This window comes from Alosa alosa, chromosome 11 (assembly GCF_017589495.1).
Source record: "Alosa alosa isolate M-15738 ecotype Scorff River chromosome 11, AALO_Geno_1.1, whole genome shotgun sequence".
NCBI lineage: Eukaryota > Metazoa > Chordata > Actinopteri > Clupeiformes > Clupeidae > Alosa > Alosa alosa.
Window position 1 is genome coordinate 34,502,361 of NC_063199.1, and position 21,448 is coordinate 34,523,808.

Below are 21,448 nucleotides of genomic sequence, written 5' to 3' on the forward strand. Positions count from 1 at the left end.
CTTGTATAACTCCTCTTGGGTTTTCATGGTCCCTCCTGTGAAGCTCCTGTGTGTTTGACCTCCTGTCTCCCTGGCAACAGTGGTGACCGGTCTCTTGTGAAGGAGAGGCTTTTCCACGTCACCTTCCCATCCTAACTTCCCCTTCCCATCCTAACTGCCCCTTCCCATCCTACTGTAACTGCCCCTTCCCATCCTAACTGCCCCTTCCCATCCTACTGTAACTGCCCCTTCCGATCCTAACTGCCCCTTCCTATTCTAACTGCCCCTTCCCATCCTAACTGCCCCTTCCCATCCTAACTGCCCCTTCTGTTTCCTCCCATGACAGACGGGCAGACGGAAGAGCGCCGTCCATCCTTCCAGGTGCCGTCGGGCCCCAGCAGCTCCATGATGGTCCTGCGAGGGCAGCTTCTGGAGATGGAGTGCATCGCTGAAGGCCTGTGAGTGCCCCATGAGAGCCAAGAGCCAGACGTGCCCATTATCTCTCTGTGCTGGAGCATGGCAATGCCATTAGCTAGACTACTCCCCACACTCTCTCTCTTCGCCTCACTCACTCCTCTGCTTTCTCTCTCTCTCTCTCTCTCTCTCTCTCTCTCTCTCTCTCTCTCTCTCTCTTAGGCCCACTCCTGAGATTACCTGGTCCAAGGTCAGTGGGGAGTTGCCCAGCAACCGGGCCACCTACCTCAACTTCCACAAGACGCTGCGCATAGCGGTCGTGACGGAGGCGGACTCTGGCCAGTACCGCTGCACGGCCAAGAACACGCTGGGCTCCATCCACCACGTCATCACCGTCACTGTTAAAGGTCTGCACCTGCCAGCCCCACTGACCCTCCCCCGCCACCACACTCATCCACCACCTGGACCTTCCATCCTGTACTCATCGATGCTCATGCTGCCAAATAGTGCCATAATATCCGCTGTGCTGTGCAATGCTGTTTTGTTGATGAAAAACAATAAACAACTTTCACTGTCTTGTTTTCCTCTCCCTGTTACGCTTTCTTCCTCTCCCTTTTACTCTTTCCCTTCCTCTCTCCCTCTACCTCCTTTACTCTCTCTCTTTCTCTCTACCTCTTCCCTCTCTACTTTCCTCTCCCACTTTTCTTCTCTCTCTCTCCCACCCCTTACTCTCTCTTTTTCTACTTTCTCCCTACTCTCTCTCTCTCTCTCTCTCTCTCTCCCTTTTTCTGTTGATCTCACTGTCTCTCCATCCCACTTTCTCTCCTTTTCTTCCTTTCTTTTTTCCTGCCCCCTCTCTCTCTTTCTTTCTCTCTCCCCCTCTCTCTCTCCACTGCTTCCTGTCTCTCCCATAAACAGCGGCTCCCTACTGGATTGAGGCTCCTCAGAACCTGGTGCTGGCCCCCAGGGAGAAAGGCCAGTTGATCTGCCGCGCCAGTGGCAACCCCAAGCCCTCCGTCAGCTGGTTCATGGACGGCCTGCCCATCCACAGTGAGTTACCCCCCCACCCACACACACATCTGTTTTCCCACCACACTGCCCCCGTGAGAGAACTTTGGAAAGACTTTGGGCCTTTCAGCAGGAGGGAGACGGAACAAACAAGGAGCTCATTAAGTGCTGAAGGGATGTATTACAGAATGTGCACTCTCAGTCCATCAGGCCATCAGTGCACTTAGTGTGGGGGGCTCACCTGACCTGGAGCCAGTTTGTAAAAGCAAACCTCTTCATTAAAAACAGCCCCCTCATCATCAGCTCACAATTTGCTCGTCGTGTTCTCGGAATCGCTTTCTAGAAGTCAGCATAGTCATGCTCTCATAGTGAAGGTCTCGTCCAAGGCCACTCAGTTCTGTTTCTGTCAGTTTTGCTTCTCTCAGTGCGTTTCCTGAGTGCCCTCAGATCACTGACCAGCGCACTGCGCTGCGCCTGTTTCCTCTGTCCAGATGCTCCGGAGGACTCCCGCAGGAAGGTGGAGGGCGACACCATTATGTTTGAGGACGTGGTGAGCGGCTCCAGTGCTGTGTACCAGTGCAACGCCTCCAACGAGCACGGCTATCTGCTGGCCAACGCTTTCGTCAATGTGCTGTGTAAGTGGCCACCTGCCAACTGACGTGATGTTTAGCTTGTCAGTGACCTGCCCGGTGCGTAGTTCCTGATGTGCTGCCCGGTGCGTAGCTCCTGATGTGCTGCCCGGTGCGTAGCTCCTGATGTGCTGCCCGGTGCGTAGTTTCTGATGTGCTGCCCGGTGCGTAGCTCCTGATGTGCTGCCCGGTGCGTAGTTTCTGATGTGCTGCCCGGTGCGTAGCTCCTGATGTGCTGCCCGGTGCGTAGCTCCTGATGTGCTGCCCGGTGCGTAGTTTCTGATGTGCTGCCCGGTGCGTAGCTCCTGATGTGCTGCCCGGTGCGTAGCTCTGATGTGCTGCTCGGTGCGTAGTTTCTGATGTGCTGCGCGGTGCGTAGTTCCTGATGTGCTGCCCGGTGCGTAGTTCCTGATGTGAGCGCATTGCTTTTGTTTTTCTCTGCCGTAGCCGAACCCCCCAGGATGCTGACCCCACCCAACAAAGTGTACCAGGTCATCATGAACCAGCAGGCCGCACTGGAGTGCTACTCATTTGGCTCCCCCATACCCAAAATCACATGGTGAGTGTGTGTGTGTGTGTGTGTGTGTGGATGGCTCCCCCATACCCAAAATCACATGGTGAGTGTGTGTGTGTGTGTGTGTGTGTGTGTGTGTGTGTGTGTGTGTGTGTGTGGATGGATGGCCCCCATAACCAAAATCACATGGTGAGTGTGTGTGTGTGTGTATATGTGTGTGTGTGTGTGTGTGTGTGTGTGTGTGTGTGTGTGTGGTAGTGAGAGTGGAATCAATGCTCCGTTTTTTTCCCTCTAATTGTCCACAAAGTGCTCCCTCATCATGGGCCTAAATCAGATGTCGTAACACTTTGAGCTCTCCTTAATGAAGTGCAGAAATAGGCCAAAAACGTTGCGCCATGTTGAGCTGCCCTTAATGAACCACAGCAATAAGTTCTAAAAGCCCAGCCCCAATTACACATGAAAAGAGCCGCTGCCAGAGCAGTAATCTTAAAGAAAAGGCTCTTTAATTAAACTGGTTTCCTCTCAGCCACAGTAAGGAACAAGCAGAACTAGCATGGATGATTGGCAGTTTTATTAGCATTAAGTGCTGCCCAGCTAGGCCATCTAGACATGGTCAGCACCTATAGCACACCTGACCCCTGCTGAGAGGGCTTGGCTGCTGGTCTCATCATTAGGCTCAAATGAGCGTATTACATGGAGTAGCAGCTCACCAGTGTGTCTTTGATGCTCTTCTCTCCTCTCCGCTCTGCTCCTCTCCTCTCCTCTCCTCTCCTCCCCTCTCCTCCCCTCCCACAGGTTTAAGGAGAACCATACCAATGCTGCCCTGGAGGGCGACCCCTACATCTTCTATGATAACGGCACGCTAGTGATCCCAGTGGCCCAGGCCACGAACAGTGGCAAGTACACCTGTGTGGCCCTAAACATGCTAGGCAAATCAGACAATCACGTCCACCTGGAGGTCAAAGGTGAGAAGAAGCACCCTCTCCTGGCCAGCCAAGTTCAATTTCACACACACGCACACACACACACACACACACACACACACACACACACACTAACACACACACAGAGTGCGTAGCTATACAATGTAATTAATTGTTTGAACAACTAAATGAAATGGCAAAGTGCTTCTGACCACTGTCCGCCTGGCGGCCTTCTCCTCAGAGCCGACCCGTATCTTGAAGCAGCCCGAGTATAAAGTGGTGCAGAGGAACCGAGACGTGGTGTTTGAGTGTCCGGTGAAACACGACCCCTCCCTCATCCCCACCATGATCTGGCTGAAGGACAACGGAGAGCTGCCGGACGATGAGAGGTGAGGCCAGGGATTCCTTCTCCACAATGTTCAGTGTTCTCTGGTCATCCATGTCCTCCATGTTCCTCTGTAGATCATCCATGTTCTCCATGTTCCTCTGATCGTTCATGTCCTCCATGTTCCTCTGATCGTCCATGTCCTCCATGTTCCTCTGTAGATCATCCATGTTCTCCATGTTCCTCTGATCGTCCATGTCCTCCATGTTCCTCTGTAGATCATCCATGTTCTCCATGTTCCTCTGTAGATCGTCCATGTTCTCCATGTCCCTCTGGAGGGTTTAGATATAATCCACTTCTTAACCTTCATTGCCACATGACTGACTTTAAACAGCAAATCAGTTACAGTTACAGTCTAAAGCAATTACTTTTGTAATCTCGGGATCAATTATTTCCACTTGTCATCTATATTTTAGAGTGGTGCATCATAGGTTTAAAAAAAAAATTAATTATTTTTTCACTTGTCATCTATATTTTAGAGTGGTGCATCATAGGTTTAAAAAAAAACAATTATTTTCACTTGTCATCTATATTTTAGAGTGGTATTAGGTTTGTGATTAGAGAGGTAATGAGTATCATTCCATTGTTCTAACACACGCTCACTGAAACAGTCTAATTGGTGCCCTATTTTGTTGTCAGGTTTGTTGTTGACTCGGACAGTCTGACCATCACCAAGGTGACGGAGAGCGATGCAGGAACGTACACGTGCATCATGAACACCACTCTGGACCAGGACTCCGCCAGCGCTGACCTCAGGGTCGTCGGTACGCCTCCACAGCCAATCATCTGACTGTGTCTGTGTTAGCCAATCACGGGCTCAGCCTCAGAAGTCAAGTTTCCCTGTGGGGTTAGTCAGCTGCAGTGCTCTGAATCTTTCAGCTGCAGTGGTGTCTGAGTGAGTGTGTGTGCTGTGTGTGTGTGTGTGTGTGCGTGTGAGTGTGTGTGCTGTGTGTGTGCAGCGAGTGTGTGTGCTCTCTGTGTGTGCCTGAGAGTCGCTTTATGAAGAGCTTAAGCGATGCTAATGATTCACCGCAGTTCTTTCATAGAGGAGAGCCCAAGGTCTGGAATGTCAGATTCTGCCCTGCTGATTTGAAGTTGCGGTACGGGAGAGTCGCTAACGGGCCGCACTCAGACGCAGCGGGGCAGCGGGGCAGCGGGACGTTTTCAGACTCGGGAAGGTCCAACTTTACTGTGAGGTGGGGGTGGGATGGCACAGCCACATATGACATAACCCAGAATTACTCTGTTGCAGTTGTGTCTTAGCTATGAGAGAATTCAGTTCCCTTATAGTAACAGTGCGCGGCAGTAATGTCACAGATTGCTAACTGCATTTGTAAATCAATGCTTTCTTCCCCTTCCGACTGCTCCAACCCCAGAGGTCGCCTATGGTAAAATCAAATAAAAGATTATGCATAGATATTCATCAACATGCTTCGTCCATGTGCATTTGTTTTTTCAGTTATGAAGCATGCTTTGCCATTACTGTCATTTGCATGGAAGGGAGATTGTCTGCATCATTGCAACAGATTGTATGAGTTTTTATTTTCAAGCCCATTTTCTCATGATTATTCTCAGTTTTGTGAACCTCTGATTTTGTTTGTATTCACTCTTCAAACACAGAGATGGGCTAACCCCCTACCCCTTGAAGATTAATAACCCCCTACCCCTTGAAGATTAATAACCCCCTACCCCTTGAAGATTAATAACCCTCTACCCCTTGGAGATTAAGCAGCTACTTTTCTTTTTTATGTTTTTTTCTTTCAATAGACAACATGCAGGCCTATTTGAATGTCTGTATTGCTTTTGGTTTGTGCTTAATTTATTGAACAGCAGGGGCTTTTTGAAGTGCGACTTTCTCATCCAATCTATTTGTTTGACATGCATGTTGCCAGCACATAGTGGGTGCACCTGGGAGGTGTACCTGGGTGGGTGCACCTGGGAGGGTGTACCTGGGTGGGTGTACCTGGGTGGGTGTACCTGAGGGTCTAGCCAGTTCTGCACCTGGGGAGGGGTTCTGAATAGCCAGTCTAAAGCTTGAGTGCCCATTCTGAATAGCAACGGAAGCTTGAGGAGGCCTTAGATGCCAGGATCACATCCGTAAAGAGCATCAATTTAGCAGAAATGGGATAAAAATACCATCAGAATGTAGATTATTTTCTATTATCCTCAATGTGTTGTCATGGCTCATTTTGGCACATTGCACTGCATGGCCATTGAATGTTAACCGCCATCCCTCAGTGTTGTGGTCAAGATTCTCAGTGTTGTGGTCAAGCTTCTCAGTGTCAGGTTTCTGTTGCTGATACCCGACTCTGATCCCCCAGAGCAACCTGACCCCCCCAGTGACCTGGAGCTCACTGACCAGAAGCCGAGGAGCGTGCAGCTGACCTGGATCCCAGGAGATGACCACAACAGCCCCATTAAGAGTAAGTGTACCTGTGGATTATTCTGAGCCCAACTGACTGGCATATTAAATATGCATATTACAAATATGTGCATTCCTCTTGCGCTCTCTATATGGATGTAGGAGGTTAGTAGTGGTATATGGTCTCTATACGGTTGTTAGTAGTGGACTGATTTTCCTCCCAGTGTTGTTACAAATGTTTTCAATACATTTTAAAATTTAACAATAACTTTTAAAAGTCAAGTGTCTTTCTCTCCCTCTCTCTCTCTCTCTCTCCTCCCCTGTACCCTCCTTCCTCTCTCCCTCTCTCTCTCCCTCCCTTCCTTCTCTCCCCCACTCTCTCTTCCCTCTCTCTCTCCTCTCTCTCTCTCTCTGTCCCCTCATCTCTCCCCTCTCTCTCTCCTCTCTCTCCTCTCTCCCCTCTCTCTCTCTCCTCCCTCCCTGTCTCTCTCTTCCTCTCTCTCTCTCTCTCTCCCTCTCTCTCTCTCTCTCTCCCCTCTCTCTCTCCCTCTCTCTCTCCCCTCTCTCCCCTCTCTCTCTCTCTCTCCCTCCCCTGTCTCTCTCTCCCTCCCCTCTCTTCCCTCTCTCCCCTCTCTCTCCCCTCTCCTCTCTCCCCCTCTCTCTCTCTCTCCCTCCCTCCCCCTCTCTCTCTCTCCTCTCCCCCTCTCTCCCTCTCTCTCTCTCTCCCCTCTCTCTCTCTATCTCTCTCCTCTCTCTCTCCTCTCTCTCTCTCCCCCTCTCTCTCCCCCCCTCTCTCTCTCTCTCTCTCTCTCTCTCTCTCTCCCTCTCTCTCTTTCTCTCCTCTCTCTCTCTCTCTCTCCTCTCTCTCTCTCTCTTTCTCTCTCTCTCCTCCCAGGATTCCTTATTCAATATGAGGATTCTCTCCATGACCGTGGGAGCTGGCACAACCTGACGGAGGTCCCAGGCACAACGACCACGGCCCACCTCAAGCTGTCTCCCTTTGTCCACTACAAGTTTAGGGTGATGGCTCTGAATGATGTTGGCTACAGCCTCCCCAGCCCGTCCTCCAGACACTACAAAACCAGAGCAGCAGGTCAGGCATACAGTACCCTCTAGTCCTGATGCCCTCGCCCCAGACTACCCTCTGGTCCCGATGCCCTCGCCCCAGACTACCCTCTAGTCCCGATGCCCTCGCCCAGACTACCTCTAGTCCCGATGCCCTCAGCCCAGACTACCCTCTAGTCCCGATGCCCTCGCCCGTCACAGCAGACTACCCTCTACACTCTAGACCCTAGACCCTCTACACTCTAGACTACACTCTAGTCCCATGCCCTCACACCAGACTACACTCTAGTCCCATGCCCTCACACCAGACTACACTCTAGTCCCATGCCCTCACACCAGACTACCCTCTAGTCCCATGCCCTCACACCAGACTACACTCTAGTCCCATGCCCTCACACCAGACTACACTTTAGTCCCATGCCCTCACACCAGACTACCCTCTAGTCCCGATGCCCTCGCCCGTCACACCAGACTACCCTCTAGTCCCATGCCCTCACACCAGACTACACTCTAGTCCCGATGCCCTCACCCGTCACACCAGACTACCCTCTAGTCCCATGCCCTCACACCAGATTACCCTCTAGTCCGTGCCCATGCCCTCACACCAGACTACCCTCTAGTCCCATGCCCTCACACCAGACTACACTCTAGTCCCGATGCCCATAATTTAGCTCATAATGATGCTATGGCTTTTTTTGTGTTAGTAAAATCTGTGTGTTTTGGTTTGAAATCAGTGAATTGAATTGAACACAGTCTCCTGGTTTGAAAATTAGTGAATTGAACACAGTGAGTTTAACACAGTGAATTGAACACAGTCTCCTGGTTTGAAAATCAGTAAATTGAACACAGTGAGTTTAACACAGTGAATTGAACACAGTCTTCTGGTTTCTTTTAGCACCAGATGTAAACCCCACAGGAGTCGAAGGCCTGGGAACTCAACCAGACAACCTAGTTATACACTGGAAGGTACGTAAGGCAGAAACCCTGTTTGGAGCACAACCTAGTTATACACTGGAAGGTACATAAAGCAGAAACCCTGTTTGTAGCACAACCTAGTTATACACTGGAAGGTACGTAAGGCAGAAACCCTGTTTGTAGCACAACCTAGTTATACACTGGAAGGTACGTAAGGCAAGAAACCCTGTTTGTAGCGCTCAGTCCACACATGCTTAAGCTGATGTAGGTATGTAATGTGGTGGAGTATTTTAAGTGCAGGAGTTTCACAAAAGCCAAATGCCCCCTAATGAGTCCAACCATCTCTTCTCTAGCCACTGACCGGCCTGCAGTCCAACGGCCCCGGGCTTCAGTATGTTGTTTGCTGGAGGCAGAAGTATGTGGATGAAGATTGGCACTCGGTAAAAGTAGCCAACGTGTCCAAGTTCACCGTCCAGGGGACCCCGACATTCACGCCCTATGAGGTGAAGGTGCAAGCTGTTAATGAGCACGGCTCTGGACCTGAGCCACTGCCCGTTACCGCATACTCCGGGGAGGACTGTGAGTGTCCGTTACGTCCAGACATCTGAGACATGACTCATCACATTAAGGCTCTAATCATCTGAGATATGACTCATCACATTAAGCCTCTAATCATCTGAGACATGACTCATCACATTAAGCCTCTAATCATCTGCTCTAATCATCTGAGACATGACTCATCACATTAAGGCTCTAATCATCTGAGACATGACTCATCACATTAAGCCTCTAATCATCTGCTCTAATCATCTGAGATATGACTCGTCACATTAAGCCTCTAATCATCTGAGACATGACTCATCACATTAAGACTCTAATCATCTGAGATATGACTCATCACATTAAGGCTCTAATCATCTGAGATATGACTCATCACATTAAAGCAACACCAAAGAGTTTTTTGTACCTTAAAATAATGTTTCCAAAATTGTTTCAGTGGTTAATCAACTCGTAACAGGGTGAACGGCACTTCTTAATTCGCTTCGCGGCCCTCTATCGGCTATAACCGCATTATGTAAGTTTGACCAGATCGGGTAGCGGATCTGTAGTTCGATGGAATGAGACATAAGAAACTACAAATTTGACTTGCATCTGATGTTGCAATACATCGTACTTTCATAAATCATGCAACATATTCTACCTTGTCTGTGGACATTGTTATTTGTAAAGCCGGTGCTGGATAAACAAATAGCGTGCGTGCGACAGAGGAAAAGTTCTTTGGTGTTGCTTTAAGACTCTAATCATTGTAAGAGGCCTCTTGGACCATCAGAAACTGTAGCTATTTTTATCATGTAGATTTCAGCATTTAAAAAAAAAAGAAATACTGCTCACCACATCATTATATGACATGTTTGTGAAACTGATATAAAAGTAGAAGTTAAAACTCTGTGAGACTTTGTGACCTCTGATAAAGATGGTGAGACTTTGTGACCTGATAACGATGGTGAGACTTTGTCACCTCTGATAAAGATGGTGAGACTTTGGGACCTTTGATAACGATGGTGAGACTTTGTGACCTCTGATAACAATGGTGGCAGTCACATTGGCTCTGTCCTCTCCGCAGTGCCAAAGGCAGCCCCTGACAATGTCCAGGTCCAGGTGATTAACAGCACCTTGGCCCATGTGCACTGGGAGTCCGTGCCCCTCAGCTCTGTCCGGGGACACCTCAAAGGCTACAAGGTAACACTCGCCAGCTGTCTGGATGATGACATGACTGAGATGTTCCCATTGGTCAAGATATCTGTGGTTGGGCAGTTGTCAGGTCAGTTTTGCACTGTGTTGCAGGTGTACTACTCGCGCAAGGGCAGTCTGCACAATCACAGTCCGCACCATTCTGAACAACAGGTCCTCACCTTCAGTGGGAACCGGACTCACGGCAAACTGCCCGGTCTGCACCCGTTCAGCCGTTACGCGCTCAACGTCCGCGTGTACAACGGACGAGGAGAAGGACCCGCCAGCAGTGACGAGGACTTTGAGACTCCGGAGGGAGGTAGGACACCGAGCAGGGAGCTGCGGTCAAGATGGCCTTCATGGCTACAGTCTCTCTCTCTCTCTGTGTTCTAATACGTTTATCAGCCTATTGTGAACATTAAGAACATTTGAAAAATGAATTCTTGAGGACTCGGTTACACTGCCAACTAACACACACCATAACTTAGCTCCAAATTCAAGTATATTGATGTTCATGAATGACAGTTTCTTGGCTGGTAATAATGGCCAATCAAACTAACACTTTCCATTCCCCGTCCAGTGCCTGGGCATCCAGCGTTCCTGAGAGTGGTCAACCCCAGCCTGGACTCCCTCACGCTGGAGTGGGGCCCTCCGCACGACCGCAACGGACGGCTGACGGGCTACACGCTGAAATATCAGCCAGGTGAGAGACCAGTGGCCTGTCCAGAGATGAAATGATCCGCACAATTGGATTAAAAACAGGGAGTGGGATTAGACGAGGATTAATGACGGCGTTATTGGATTGGCTGTGATGGCTGTTTAAACGAGTGGGCAGAATTATTCTCTAGTGATGTATATTCTGATATAGCATCACTGTATCAATGGTGTTTCTGATGTATTTTGCATGTGTATGATTTCTTATGTATATATTTGTAATGTAAATTGTTTGTGTTGTCTATGTTTGTGAAGAGTAGTTATTATCTTTGTAGTGATTGTTAAATGTCACAGCTGTCTTCTTTCGATCTTTAAACAACTTTTAATTGCAATATATTTAGTTGAATTACATGATATTTAGATGTATTGGGACAATAGAGTGTTTTAGCCGTTTGCCCTGTGCTTTGTAACTCATGAAAATATCCCATGCATTAATTCGTTCACATCGTCTGGTCACACAGAAGGTCAGTTTAAACTGCCAGGTCACTGTAGGTAACTTGCTAAACCCACCCCCAACACCTCTCCTCACCAATCCCGTTCCACTCCCCCAGTTAATAACAGCAATGAGCTGGGCCCATTGAAGGAGGTCACAGTGGCAGCCAATGAGACAAGCTTCACGCTACCCAACCTCAAGTACAGCACACGCTACAAGTTTTATTTCAATGCCAAAACCCAAAAGGGCCCTGGCCCCACCATCACTCAGGAGGCCGTCACAGTCATCGACGAAGGTAAGTTTAGCACGCTAGCACACTTAATGCTAGTCACTGTCCAGAAGTATTCTCACCTAGCAAAGTAAAGAGCTGCTTTTTTTTTACAGTAACTTCAAAACGTTTAGTGTCCCTATATGTCATCAAGCATCCATCCTAATGATAGGTTAGGAGTAAGGAGTAGGTTAGGAGTAAAGCATGATAGGTTAGGAGTAAGGAGTAGGTTAGGAGTAAAGCATGATAGGTTAGGAGTAAAGCATGATAGGTTAGGAGTAAGGAGTAGGTTAGGAGTAAAGCATGATAGGTTAGGAGTAAAGCATGATAGGTTAGGAGTAAGGAGTAGGTTAGGAGTAAAGCATGATAGGTTAGGAATAAGGAGTAGGTTAGGAGTAAAGCATGATAGGTTAGGAGTAAGGAGTAGGTTAGGAGTAAAGCATGATAGGTTAGGAGTAAGGAGTAGGTTAGGAGTAAAGCAGACTCTGTACCGATCACTTGTTCAGAGGTGAAGCAGAACAGTAGCATGTGTAGAATGTTAGGACATCTGCTTTTCCCTTTGAAAGGTTCTACTCAGATGCCTCTCATGATGGGTTCTAGAGCCCTTTTGGAATCCCTTTATCTCTCAGATTCTACTCAGACCCCTCTCATGATGGGTTCTAGAGCCCTTTTGGAATCCCTTTATCTCTCAGATTCTACTCAGATGCCTCTCATGATGGGTTCTAGAGCCCTTTTGGAATCCCTTTATCTCTCAGATTCTACTCAGACCCCTCTCATGATGGGTTCTAGAGCCCTTTTGGAATCCCTTTATCTCTCAGATTCACAACCTTTTTTCAGCAGTGAAGAACCGTTTGCCTGCAACAGTTATAAAGCAGTTAAAAGCATTCCAGAAATGTTTCATGTGCCTGGAACAATACAATGTGATAAGTCGTATTGTGTTACTTAAATGTAAAAGGATATATGGTAATCTAAAGTCATCGTCTATGAGGGTGTGAGGTAGTAAATGAGCTTTGCCCAGGGCTCTTAGATACTGAATAATGCCTTGCAATGGCTTTTGCTCCATCCCTGAATGTGTGCATAAGATACTGTATCACAATGAGTAATGTAATGATGAGCCGTGCCGACGAAACATTGTAAAAGCCACATCTTCTTGCTAATTACATTCAGTTCATTATTTATGTGAGATGCACGCCACTGGTAATGAATTTATTCAGGTTTCGTAGACAAGCGCAAAAGGATTTAGACAGCTGTTAGTTTTTTGCCACCAACCATGGAGCTAATTGCTCTTGAGTGAAGGAGGCAGTGCTGTGCTGTGCAGTGGATCTATTTGCACTTATCTCATTTTCCAACTGCCAAGTCACAGTACAAATGCCAAGTACAGTACAGTGGCTGTTTTTAGGACTGAGTTGATTTGAATGCACATCCCTCCTGTCTGATGCCATTGTCTAGCTGTGGCTACCTCTGTCCACTCCTTTTGACTGTCCATTTCCTTGTCCCTCTCTTGCCCTCCGACAGCCCTGGGTCGGCCCACAGTATTTGTGGGCAAAGGTAACAGAGACAAATCAGAAAAGACTGCATGCTGTGCACTTTAACTAATAGTTCCTCCATGGCGGAGGGTACAGGCTATATTGTGAAGTTTTATTTATTTTAAAGAAAAAAATCTCAGATGCATGCGTTTTTCAGTAGTCGTTGCACAGTTTAAAAGCTGTCAGCTGAAAACCAGTCCCCAAAATAAAGTTTAAAAGGCAAGGCCAAGTGGAATCTGTGCTTTTTTTTCTCTCTTGCGTTTCCCTGAGCACGACCTCATAATAATCTGTTAAATCTTCCCTGCAATGCTATCTGTTGTCTGTATCTCTCTCTCGCTCTCTCTCTCTCTTTCTCTCTCTCTGGAAGGCCTTTATCTCCTGCTCCTGTGGCCCCTTCCCCATGTGGATGGCTTGGCATGCCTAAGACCTCTGGCCTCTGTATTCCCTGGGCTCTGTGTTGTGCGTGTGTGTGTGCGTGCGTGTGTGTGTGTGTGTGTGTGTGTGTGTGTGGCTCTGCTGTGTCTGTCTGTCTGGTGTGGGCTGTGGGCTCTCTCTTACTCTTCTCCGTGTTTTTTCCAGGACACCCAGAACCCCCACCACCACACCCACACCCACTCTCCCCAACCTCACAGTCTGAACGCCACCCCCACCACACGGGTACTGCCGCTTTAGACACATGCCTAACCTAGCCTAGCCTAACCTAACCTAGCCTAGCCTAACCTAGCCCCTGTGTGTTGTCTAAATCCCATGTGCTAGCATCGTCTCTGTAGTGGTAGTTTATAGAACTTTGTAATGAGATACGAGATCTTGACTGACTACATTTGTAATGAGATACGAGATCTTGACTGACTACATTTGTAATGAGATACGAGATCTTGACTGACTACATTTGTAATGAGAAACAAGATTTTGACTGACTACATTTGTAATGAGATACGAGACCTTGACTGACTACATTTGTTGTGTCTTGATGAGTTGATATGGTCAGCTCTTTGCTGATGAAGACATGCGTATAGATCTGCAGCATCACTTCTAGACATGCGTATAGATAGATCTGCAGCATCACTTCTAGACATGCGCATAGATAGATCTGCAGCGTCACTTCTAGAGCATCACTTCTAGACATGCGTATATAGATCTCACACAGATGTGTTCAGTTTTATCAGCCATATTCTAAATGAAATGTAGTTATACAAATGCTTTAGTGTCTCATAACACTGTCCAGAATTTTGCTGGCATTACATAAATTCATTAGACTTAAAGGAATTATCCGGAGTAAAATGCACTTTAGATCAATTTACGGATGATTGGGAGTACATACGTTGAGTTGACATCAAAATCACGTAATTCGGATGTGTTTTGAGAAAGTTCGATTTTACAGTTTTTAGTCAAAACTCGTTAGCCTGGAAGTGACCAGGGCATGTCATTTCGCCGCTACAAAACGCTATTTTTATACCTCTTCTACAGTTCCAAACAACATTACACTTAGGTGGTAGTGAGTAGAGGGTCCCTAAAGCCAAACCGAAGTATCCCGAGGTCTTTATGTGGTCGGATAGAGAGTCCAGAATGAATTTCATCAAGCCAGTACCTTTCCGGAAATGTTGCTGCTGCAGCTGACATCTTTAGGGGAAAGTCCGTAGGAGTCGATTGCCGAGTGTGGAGTAACACGCTCTGGAAATTCGCATTTCGTCGCCGCTTTTTAAAAAAAAAAAACATAGTCCAGTATTTCTTTCGAAATTGAAATGAAGTTGTATGCAACAGCAAACCCTAGCTTACTAACAGGTTGGAATTTTGAAATGTCACGCGGACGGATGTCGCAAACGACGTGATGCAATCGACTCCTACGGACTTTCCCCTAAAGATGCCAGCTGCAGCAGCAACATTTCGAAAGGTACTGCCTTGATGAAATTCATTCTGGACTCTCTATCCGACCACATAAAGACCTCGGGATACTTCGGGTTTGGCTTTTTAGGGACCCTCTACTCACTACCACCTAAGTGTAATGTTGTTTGGAACTGTAGAAGAGGTATAAAAATAGCAGATTCCCTAAAGTTTTGACAAAAAAACGGTAAAATCGAACTTACATCCGAATTACATGATAATTCCTTTCATCCGTGAAATTGATCTAAAGTCAATTGATAGCACTGCTATGAAGTGTATATGAAGGTCGGAGGTGTAGCTAATAGGAATTTGCCCCTAATGCCCTGAGTAAGTGCAGGGCTCTTGCACTGTGATGGGAGTTTGGGATTGAGCTCTGCGACTCATTGTTGTCCTCTCTCTTGTGCTCTGGACTCATTGTTGTCCTCTCTCTTGTGCTCTGGACTCATTGTTGTCCTCTCTCTTGTGCTCTGGACTCATTGTTGTCCTCTCTCTTGTGCTCCGCTCAGCGCGTCCAGCTGTTCCAGTGTCCTGGAACGTGAGCTCGTCCCTGGTAGAGGACGGAGCTCTGATCAGTTGGGAGCACTGGGGACCCGAAAAGACAGTTTATGTGGAATATGTAGAAGACAGTAAGATGCTGCTGTTGTTGTGTTCTAATTGTTGTGTTCTAGTTGTTGTGTTCTAGTGAACTCACTCTGTGCAGTGTGTAGGTGGCAAGAGACCCTCTGTCAGGATTTTGTTTTCAAAGTTTCAGCAACATTGAAGTACTGCCAATTTGCCATTTTATTTTGGCCATTTGGATTCTGCCTCTAAGTGATTATTACGGTCTCTGACACCTATATTGTAGAGATGACATGTTATTAAGTTGCATGTTTTAACCAAGTTGAATCAAGCATCGAAATGCTATTTAATCCATTAAACATAATATTCAGGATACCATTGATAAATTACTTAATGGACTGTATCATACTAATTTAATTCCATCTGTCCCTCATTTGATGTAGTCTAATCAAATACAAATAGGTGAAATTCAGTAGATGTTTGTATAGCATCACAGTGATATGACATGATAATAGTAGCTTTACCATTTCAGATCAGGAGCTTAATAAAATACAGTTAGTCTGCATGAAGCACGTGGCCTGCAGTCCATATAGAAATTCATGAGATCTCCACCACATGTGGTGTCCATGCGTTGAACTTCCATTTACCCCTCAGATAACGAAGAAAAGAGGAGAAGAGAGCTTGTGAATGGCTCGCAGTCCTATGTTCTAAAGGGCCTGAAGGAGGGCCTGGCTTACAGAGTTCGCGTGGTGGCTTGGGGCCACGCTGATCAAATGGTCCACAGTTCGGAAGAAATTTGGGTTACCGTTCCAGGTGAGGCTGGCTCTCAGCCCAGGTGTCTGTGGCCTTGAGAACGTCCATTTGTGAATGCTAGCGTTAGCATTAGCCTTGCCTGAGTCATACCTGGCTGTGTGTCTGTGAGTGAACTGCCCCGCATGGGAAAGCACCCCGTCTGTTCAGGACACTGATATGGAGACTTGTGGGATGTTTGGTAGTGTCCTAGACCATGTGTTTGCTGCATGATGATGTTGTTGTCTGCATTGCACAGTTGGATGGGTGCACCTTGTCCAGGACATCTTTAATTCCCGTAGAAGAAAACAAGTGTTTACTTTTTGTTCTACTCCCCCATTCTTTTTGTTTGTTTTTTGAGTTTGAGGGGGGGGAGTGAATGTTTGGGAATGTACAAGTGTATTTATTGTATATGGATGTAGTTTGAGGGGGAGAGTGAATGTTTGGGAATGTACAAGTGTATTTATTGTACATGGATGTAGTTTGTATCTCTACTGATGCTTTATTTCATTTGTCCAGGGTGTTGTGAACTTTTGGATGCATTTTACAGATAGTCTTCCATTGTCTTGAACAAATAGCTCTATTATTGTATATAAATACATCACTACTCTACTGTAAATTGAGTTACATTCAATTAATCTTGTTACCTGTGATGTGGTATTATCTAATCCCATAGATGCGCTTTATACTCCGAGGCCCTGTCTCTAACCGTGTGCCGTTTTGCTCCACAGCCATGGCCAGCAGGCAGGTGGACATCGCTACACAGGGCTGGTTCATTGGCCTCATGTGTGCCATCGCTCTCCTCATCCTGGTCCTCCTCATCGTCTGCTTCATCAAGAGAAATAAGGGAGGCAAATACCCAGGTAAGGGCCCCCGGGAGAACAAGCAGGAGTGTCATCCACTAGGCTTCCAATAGGTTCCTGTAGATGAGGCTATAGGGACTTGCATGTGGAGCATTGTCCTGCACGTTGATTGCTGACCCTCTCATGTGTTCTTGCTTGCTTGCCAGTATAGGGACTTGTATGTGGAGCATTGTCCTGCACGTTGATTGCTGACCCTCTCGTGTGTTCTTGCTTGCTTGCCAGTATAGGGACTTGTATGTGGAGCATTGTCCTGCACGTTGATTGCTGACCCTCTCGTGTGTTCTTGCTTGCTTGCCAGTATAGGGACTTGTGTGTGGAGCATTGTCCTGCACGTTGATTGCTGACCCTCTTGTGTATTCTTGCTTGCTTGCCAGTATAGGGACTTGTGTGTGGAGCATTGTCCTGCACGTTGATTGCTGACCCTCTCGTGTATTCTTGCTTGCTTGCCAGTATAGGGACTTGTATGTGGAGCATTGTCCTGCACGTTGGTTGCTGACCCTCTTGTGTGTTCTTGCTTGCCAGTAAAAGAGAAGGAAGATGCCCATGCTGACCCAGAGATCCAGCCCATGAAAGATGAGGACTGTACTTTTGGAGAGTACAGGTGAGAGATCTGACTGTTGCCGTGGAGCCTACGGGTGCCACTTTGTCCACACACAACCCCCTTTCCCATGAACCCCTCTTGTCCAAACCCCCAACCCCCCAGCAGGACTGGAAGGTATGTAGAAAACAACAACATCACAATCAAGACACAGAACATCATCCAGAGAAGACTTCCAAACAACTGGTGTTCAAGCACAAATGTATTTTTTAATTTTTTTTTTTTTTTTTAACCTGGTGTATAGTTCAGTTGTCATGTGTGTGTGTTGAATTACATGCCCAGAATTGTATCATTGGATTTGCTTCATTGTTAAGGCACTAATTCTAGATTCAGGGTAATAGTTTTTCAGGTAATCGGCAGATTTAACGCACCTTTATAAGGCTGTTACTATTAGATACATAATTTACAGAACTATTATGAGATACTAAGTTTTACTGTCATACATCATCTTTGCAAACATATTTATGCGTAATGACGTATTATGTATTTGGTGAGGATTCTCCCACATTTATGAAATGAAAAGCAATGTTGCTGTGATGCTTGCTGTCAGACCTCCAGAATTAGCCTGCTTTCTCAGTTGCACGAAAATAAGAGAATATATTTGAGCACTTTATTTTGTAAAGCTTTTTGGAATATTCTTTTTTTACTTGACATTTTTTATTTGTGATGATGATTGCATTTTTTAGTTGTTTTGTATGTTAATTACTTTTATATTTTTATTGCTACATAGATTTAATCTATTGACTCTCCTTACAATTTCATGCTGTGGCATAAAGAAATATATATATATAATGTTGTGTACTATGCATGGCTAACATATGTAATATATTACTTGGTATAGGTATGTATATGTTTGATATGACGTGATCTGGAAACATAATGTGTAAATGACCATGTATGAAAATAATAGATCTCATGGTAGGGGTCACCATCAAGTGGCAATACAGAGAGTCCTATCTGCTCAAGATAAGGCTATATTATATGAATTATGTTTGCCAATGCTATTGGCTTAATATATTATATGAATTATGTTTGCCAATGCTATTTTTGTGAAAAGGAGATCTCCATCCACTGTTTAATCTCAAAGGTTAAAGGGCAATCCACAATGTCCCAAGAAAAGATTTATGTGAGCTACTCTGCTTCAGCTTGTAGCTAGTTTGTTTAGCCTCATGTAGGAATGTATGTGGTACAATAATAACATATACCGGTACATAATTTAGAATTAGCGAGGGTTTAAAAGGATTATTTACGGATGATTTGTGACCTTGCCTTTGTGGTGGTTTTCCCTAGAGGAAAATATTGATGCTTCACCTCAACAAGTCAAGTGTATGCTAGCTTAGCTGATTTGAATGAATTGGGTTCATATTTGAATGACCATGCTGAGAGGTTTAATATAATCAAGGACTGACACAGTGACACGGATGTGAAATGGGGAGCACAGATTAGACTTCTTGGACACATCAGGCTATGGCATGCTTCACTCTATAGATCTCTGTTTATGGTACATCTCTCTTTCTTTCTCTCTCTCTCTCTCTCTCTCTCTCTCTTTCTTTCTCTCTCTCTCTCTCTCCTGCCCTCTCTCTCTCTCTCTCTCTCTTTCTTTCTCTCTCTCTCTCTCTCTCTCTCTCTCTCTCTCCCTGCCCCTCCCCCTTCTTACATTTCCCTATTGGCTGTAAAACATCTTCCTGGTTTATGGGCCAAATGCATTTGTCACTGTTGAGGTGAGATTAGCTGTTCTGCTCAGATGATTTGATGACAGATACATTCCCCCCCTCCCCCCCCTGTGCATTCCTGTGCGCATCCCCAGTCAGATGAGACTCTGCTGGGGCAACAAGAAGAGATTTCGTAGTTCTCCCCAATCCCTGACTCTTAATGATTTGTTCCCCTTGCTTTCTACGTGTACAGGGAATGTAGACCCCCCAGAAGGTAAGGAGGGTAGCACAAGACCCGCATGTGTAGGAAGACTCTGTAGTAGATGTTGTTGGATGCCACTGGGAGAAAATGTGTGTGTGTGTGTGTGTGTGTGTGTGTGTGTGTGTGTGTGTGTGTGTTGTGTGCCATCTTTGGAGTGCACTTTACATAAGCTTCCCATCATGAAACGAGTCACACACTTGAGGTTGTTCAAAAGCACCAGTAACAAATGATATCAACACGTTCACCATTTGGTCTTTAATCTTTGCTGCTGAGCTGCTGATGTCATCTGTTCAGGGCTAGCAGTGTCATGATGAATGAACTCTTGACCTCCACAGCAGTGTCCTGGACGCTTTATGATGGAAGGGAAATATCTGACCTCATTACAGTTAACTGTCTCATATATTGTTTTCATTTTGACAAGCCGGCTGTTTCTTACACTTTTTGTGCTTGTTTCACTTTCTTTGATTTTGTGTATTCAGTTTGAGCTCTTCAATCAATGCTTTATGGCACAGATGTTTTTTTTCAATCATTGTTGTAGTGATACATGACATCACTATGAATGTAATTTTATGCTCTGGCCAATGTGATTTGATAAGGAAGGCACTGACTCTGATAGTCATGCCTCATTGTAGGATGCCTAAACTGTATGTAAGACTAAGTGATAATGTGATACACAAGATAAGCTGAAAATTCAGTGTTATCATAGCAATTGAGATAGTGAAATAACCTCAAGCAGTTTTTCCAAGAAAATTGGTTTGGAGCATCAAAATGTTTAGGCTGTGCTAAGGCAACACTTGGTATCATCATCTGACTGCATGAAAAGCTCATTACTGTCACCCATGTCTCTGCCAAAGACAAAAGTGAATATGTTTCTTATGTTCACTTGCATTTGTCAAACGGCACATCTTGAATTGAGAGAAACCAGATCAACAGTAAAGACCTTGATCCTGACTTCAGTTCTATCATGCAGCATGAACACATTCATATGACCCTCAGCTACAGCCCTTTGCATGCTTACTGCATCTGTGCTCCAGCTGGAACTAAAAACTCCATGTGACATATGTCGTCATTTCACCTGTAACCACCTGCATGTTATTTTCTCCTAGTGACCATGACGACCATAAACCGTTAAGAGGAAGCCGCACTCCGTCCAATGGGACGGTAAAGAGAGACGACAGTGACGACAGTTTAGTTGACTACGGGGACGGCGGCGACGGACAGTTCAACGAGGACGGCTCGTTTATCGGGCAATATAGCGGCAGGAAGGAGCGGGACACGGCTGAGTGCATTGAGAGCTCCGAAGCGCCGTCCCCCGTTAACGCCATGAATTCTTTTGTGTAACGCGGCCGAACCGGGGGCAAGCGTGCACCATGGCGCTAATGTTTCCGATAAAGCTGACTGACCGCGCTATGGACAGACCCTCTTTTGAGTGCCCATTTTAATAGATACAAAGACAGATGGACAACAGTCAAAGAGACAGAGGAACATTTTGGTGTGGTAAGGGGGGGGGAGAAAGGAATGCACTGTAGGTTGCTAAATGGAAAGCAGACCACTGGCTTTTGAGAGTCTTACATATTGCATTATTAGCTTTCCTTTTATTCAGTATTCAGCTAGTGTTGCCTAACATCTGCCCATCCTCTGCCCATCACTTCCAGTGACCAATAGGGGCGTTAGCACTACTCAGTCATGTGATCATAGGCATTCCAGTTCCTTTACGTGGTTGCTCAACAGGCCTGCTTATAGTGCAGTTCTCTACAAAGTGACTAGGAATGCATTCAGGTTCTACATACTGTATATGAAAGGCAGAGATGTCATAATGTACATTTTTGTGAGAAACTAAAGTTATTATTATGTCTTTTTTGTCAAATGGCAAATATTTCTATACGGTTGCCATGAATAGGGATATTGTTGGCACTGGGCGATGTAGGAAAGCGTGCACTCTTAAGTGCCCACCCCACCTTGGTTTCTATTCACTCCTG

The 21,448-nt window shown here is 46.1% G+C and overlaps 1 protein-coding gene across 13 annotated transcripts in view; it reads left to right on the plus strand.

Annotated features, from left to right (window-relative positions):
* Window positions 1-20,973, plus strand: part of LOC125302930 (neuronal cell adhesion molecule-like) — a 35,713-nt gene extending 14,740 nt beyond the window's left edge. For 3 of the 13 annotated variants that reach the window (XM_048256288.1, XM_048256292.1, XM_048256290.1), the window contains 23 exons: window positions 326-437; window positions 616-800; window positions 1,312-1,443; window positions 1,893-2,036; window positions 2,478-2,589; window positions 3,340-3,509; window positions 3,709-3,856; window positions 4,492-4,616; window positions 5,229-5,240; window positions 6,174-6,275; window positions 7,110-7,307; window positions 8,175-8,245; window positions 8,548-8,773; window positions 9,819-9,934; window positions 10,040-10,244; window positions 10,506-10,628; window positions 11,191-11,367; window positions 13,446-13,523; window positions 15,254-15,373; window positions 15,960-16,118; window positions 16,826-16,957; window positions 17,480-17,558; window positions 20,576-20,973. In XM_048256288.1, the coding sequence (XP_048112245.1) occupies window positions 326-437; window positions 616-800; window positions 1,312-1,443; window positions 1,893-2,036; window positions 2,478-2,589; window positions 3,340-3,509; window positions 3,709-3,856; window positions 4,492-4,616; window positions 5,229-5,240; window positions 6,174-6,275; window positions 7,110-7,307; window positions 8,175-8,245; window positions 8,548-8,773; window positions 9,819-9,934; window positions 10,040-10,244; window positions 10,506-10,628; window positions 11,191-11,367; window positions 13,446-13,523; window positions 15,254-15,373; window positions 15,960-16,118; window positions 16,826-16,957; window positions 17,480-17,558; window positions 20,576-20,810 (3,161 nt within the window). In that variant the 3' untranslated portion in view covers window positions 20,811-20,973. Of the gene's footprint in view, window positions 1-325; window positions 438-615; window positions 801-1,311; window positions 1,444-1,892; window positions 2,037-2,477; window positions 2,590-3,339; window positions 3,510-3,708; window positions 3,857-4,491; window positions 4,617-5,228; window positions 5,241-6,173; window positions 6,276-7,109; window positions 7,308-8,174; window positions 8,246-8,547; window positions 8,774-9,818; window positions 9,935-10,039; window positions 10,245-10,505; window positions 10,629-11,190; window positions 11,368-12,855; window positions 12,889-13,445; window positions 13,524-15,253; window positions 15,374-15,959; window positions 16,119-16,825; window positions 16,958-17,479; window positions 17,559-20,575 lie in introns of all 13 variants that reach the window. The other 10 variants (XM_048256289.1, XM_048256297.1, XM_048256299.1 and 7 more) reach the window with 6 other exon arrangements.
* The last annotated feature ends 475 nt before the right edge of the window (window positions 20,974-21,448 follow it).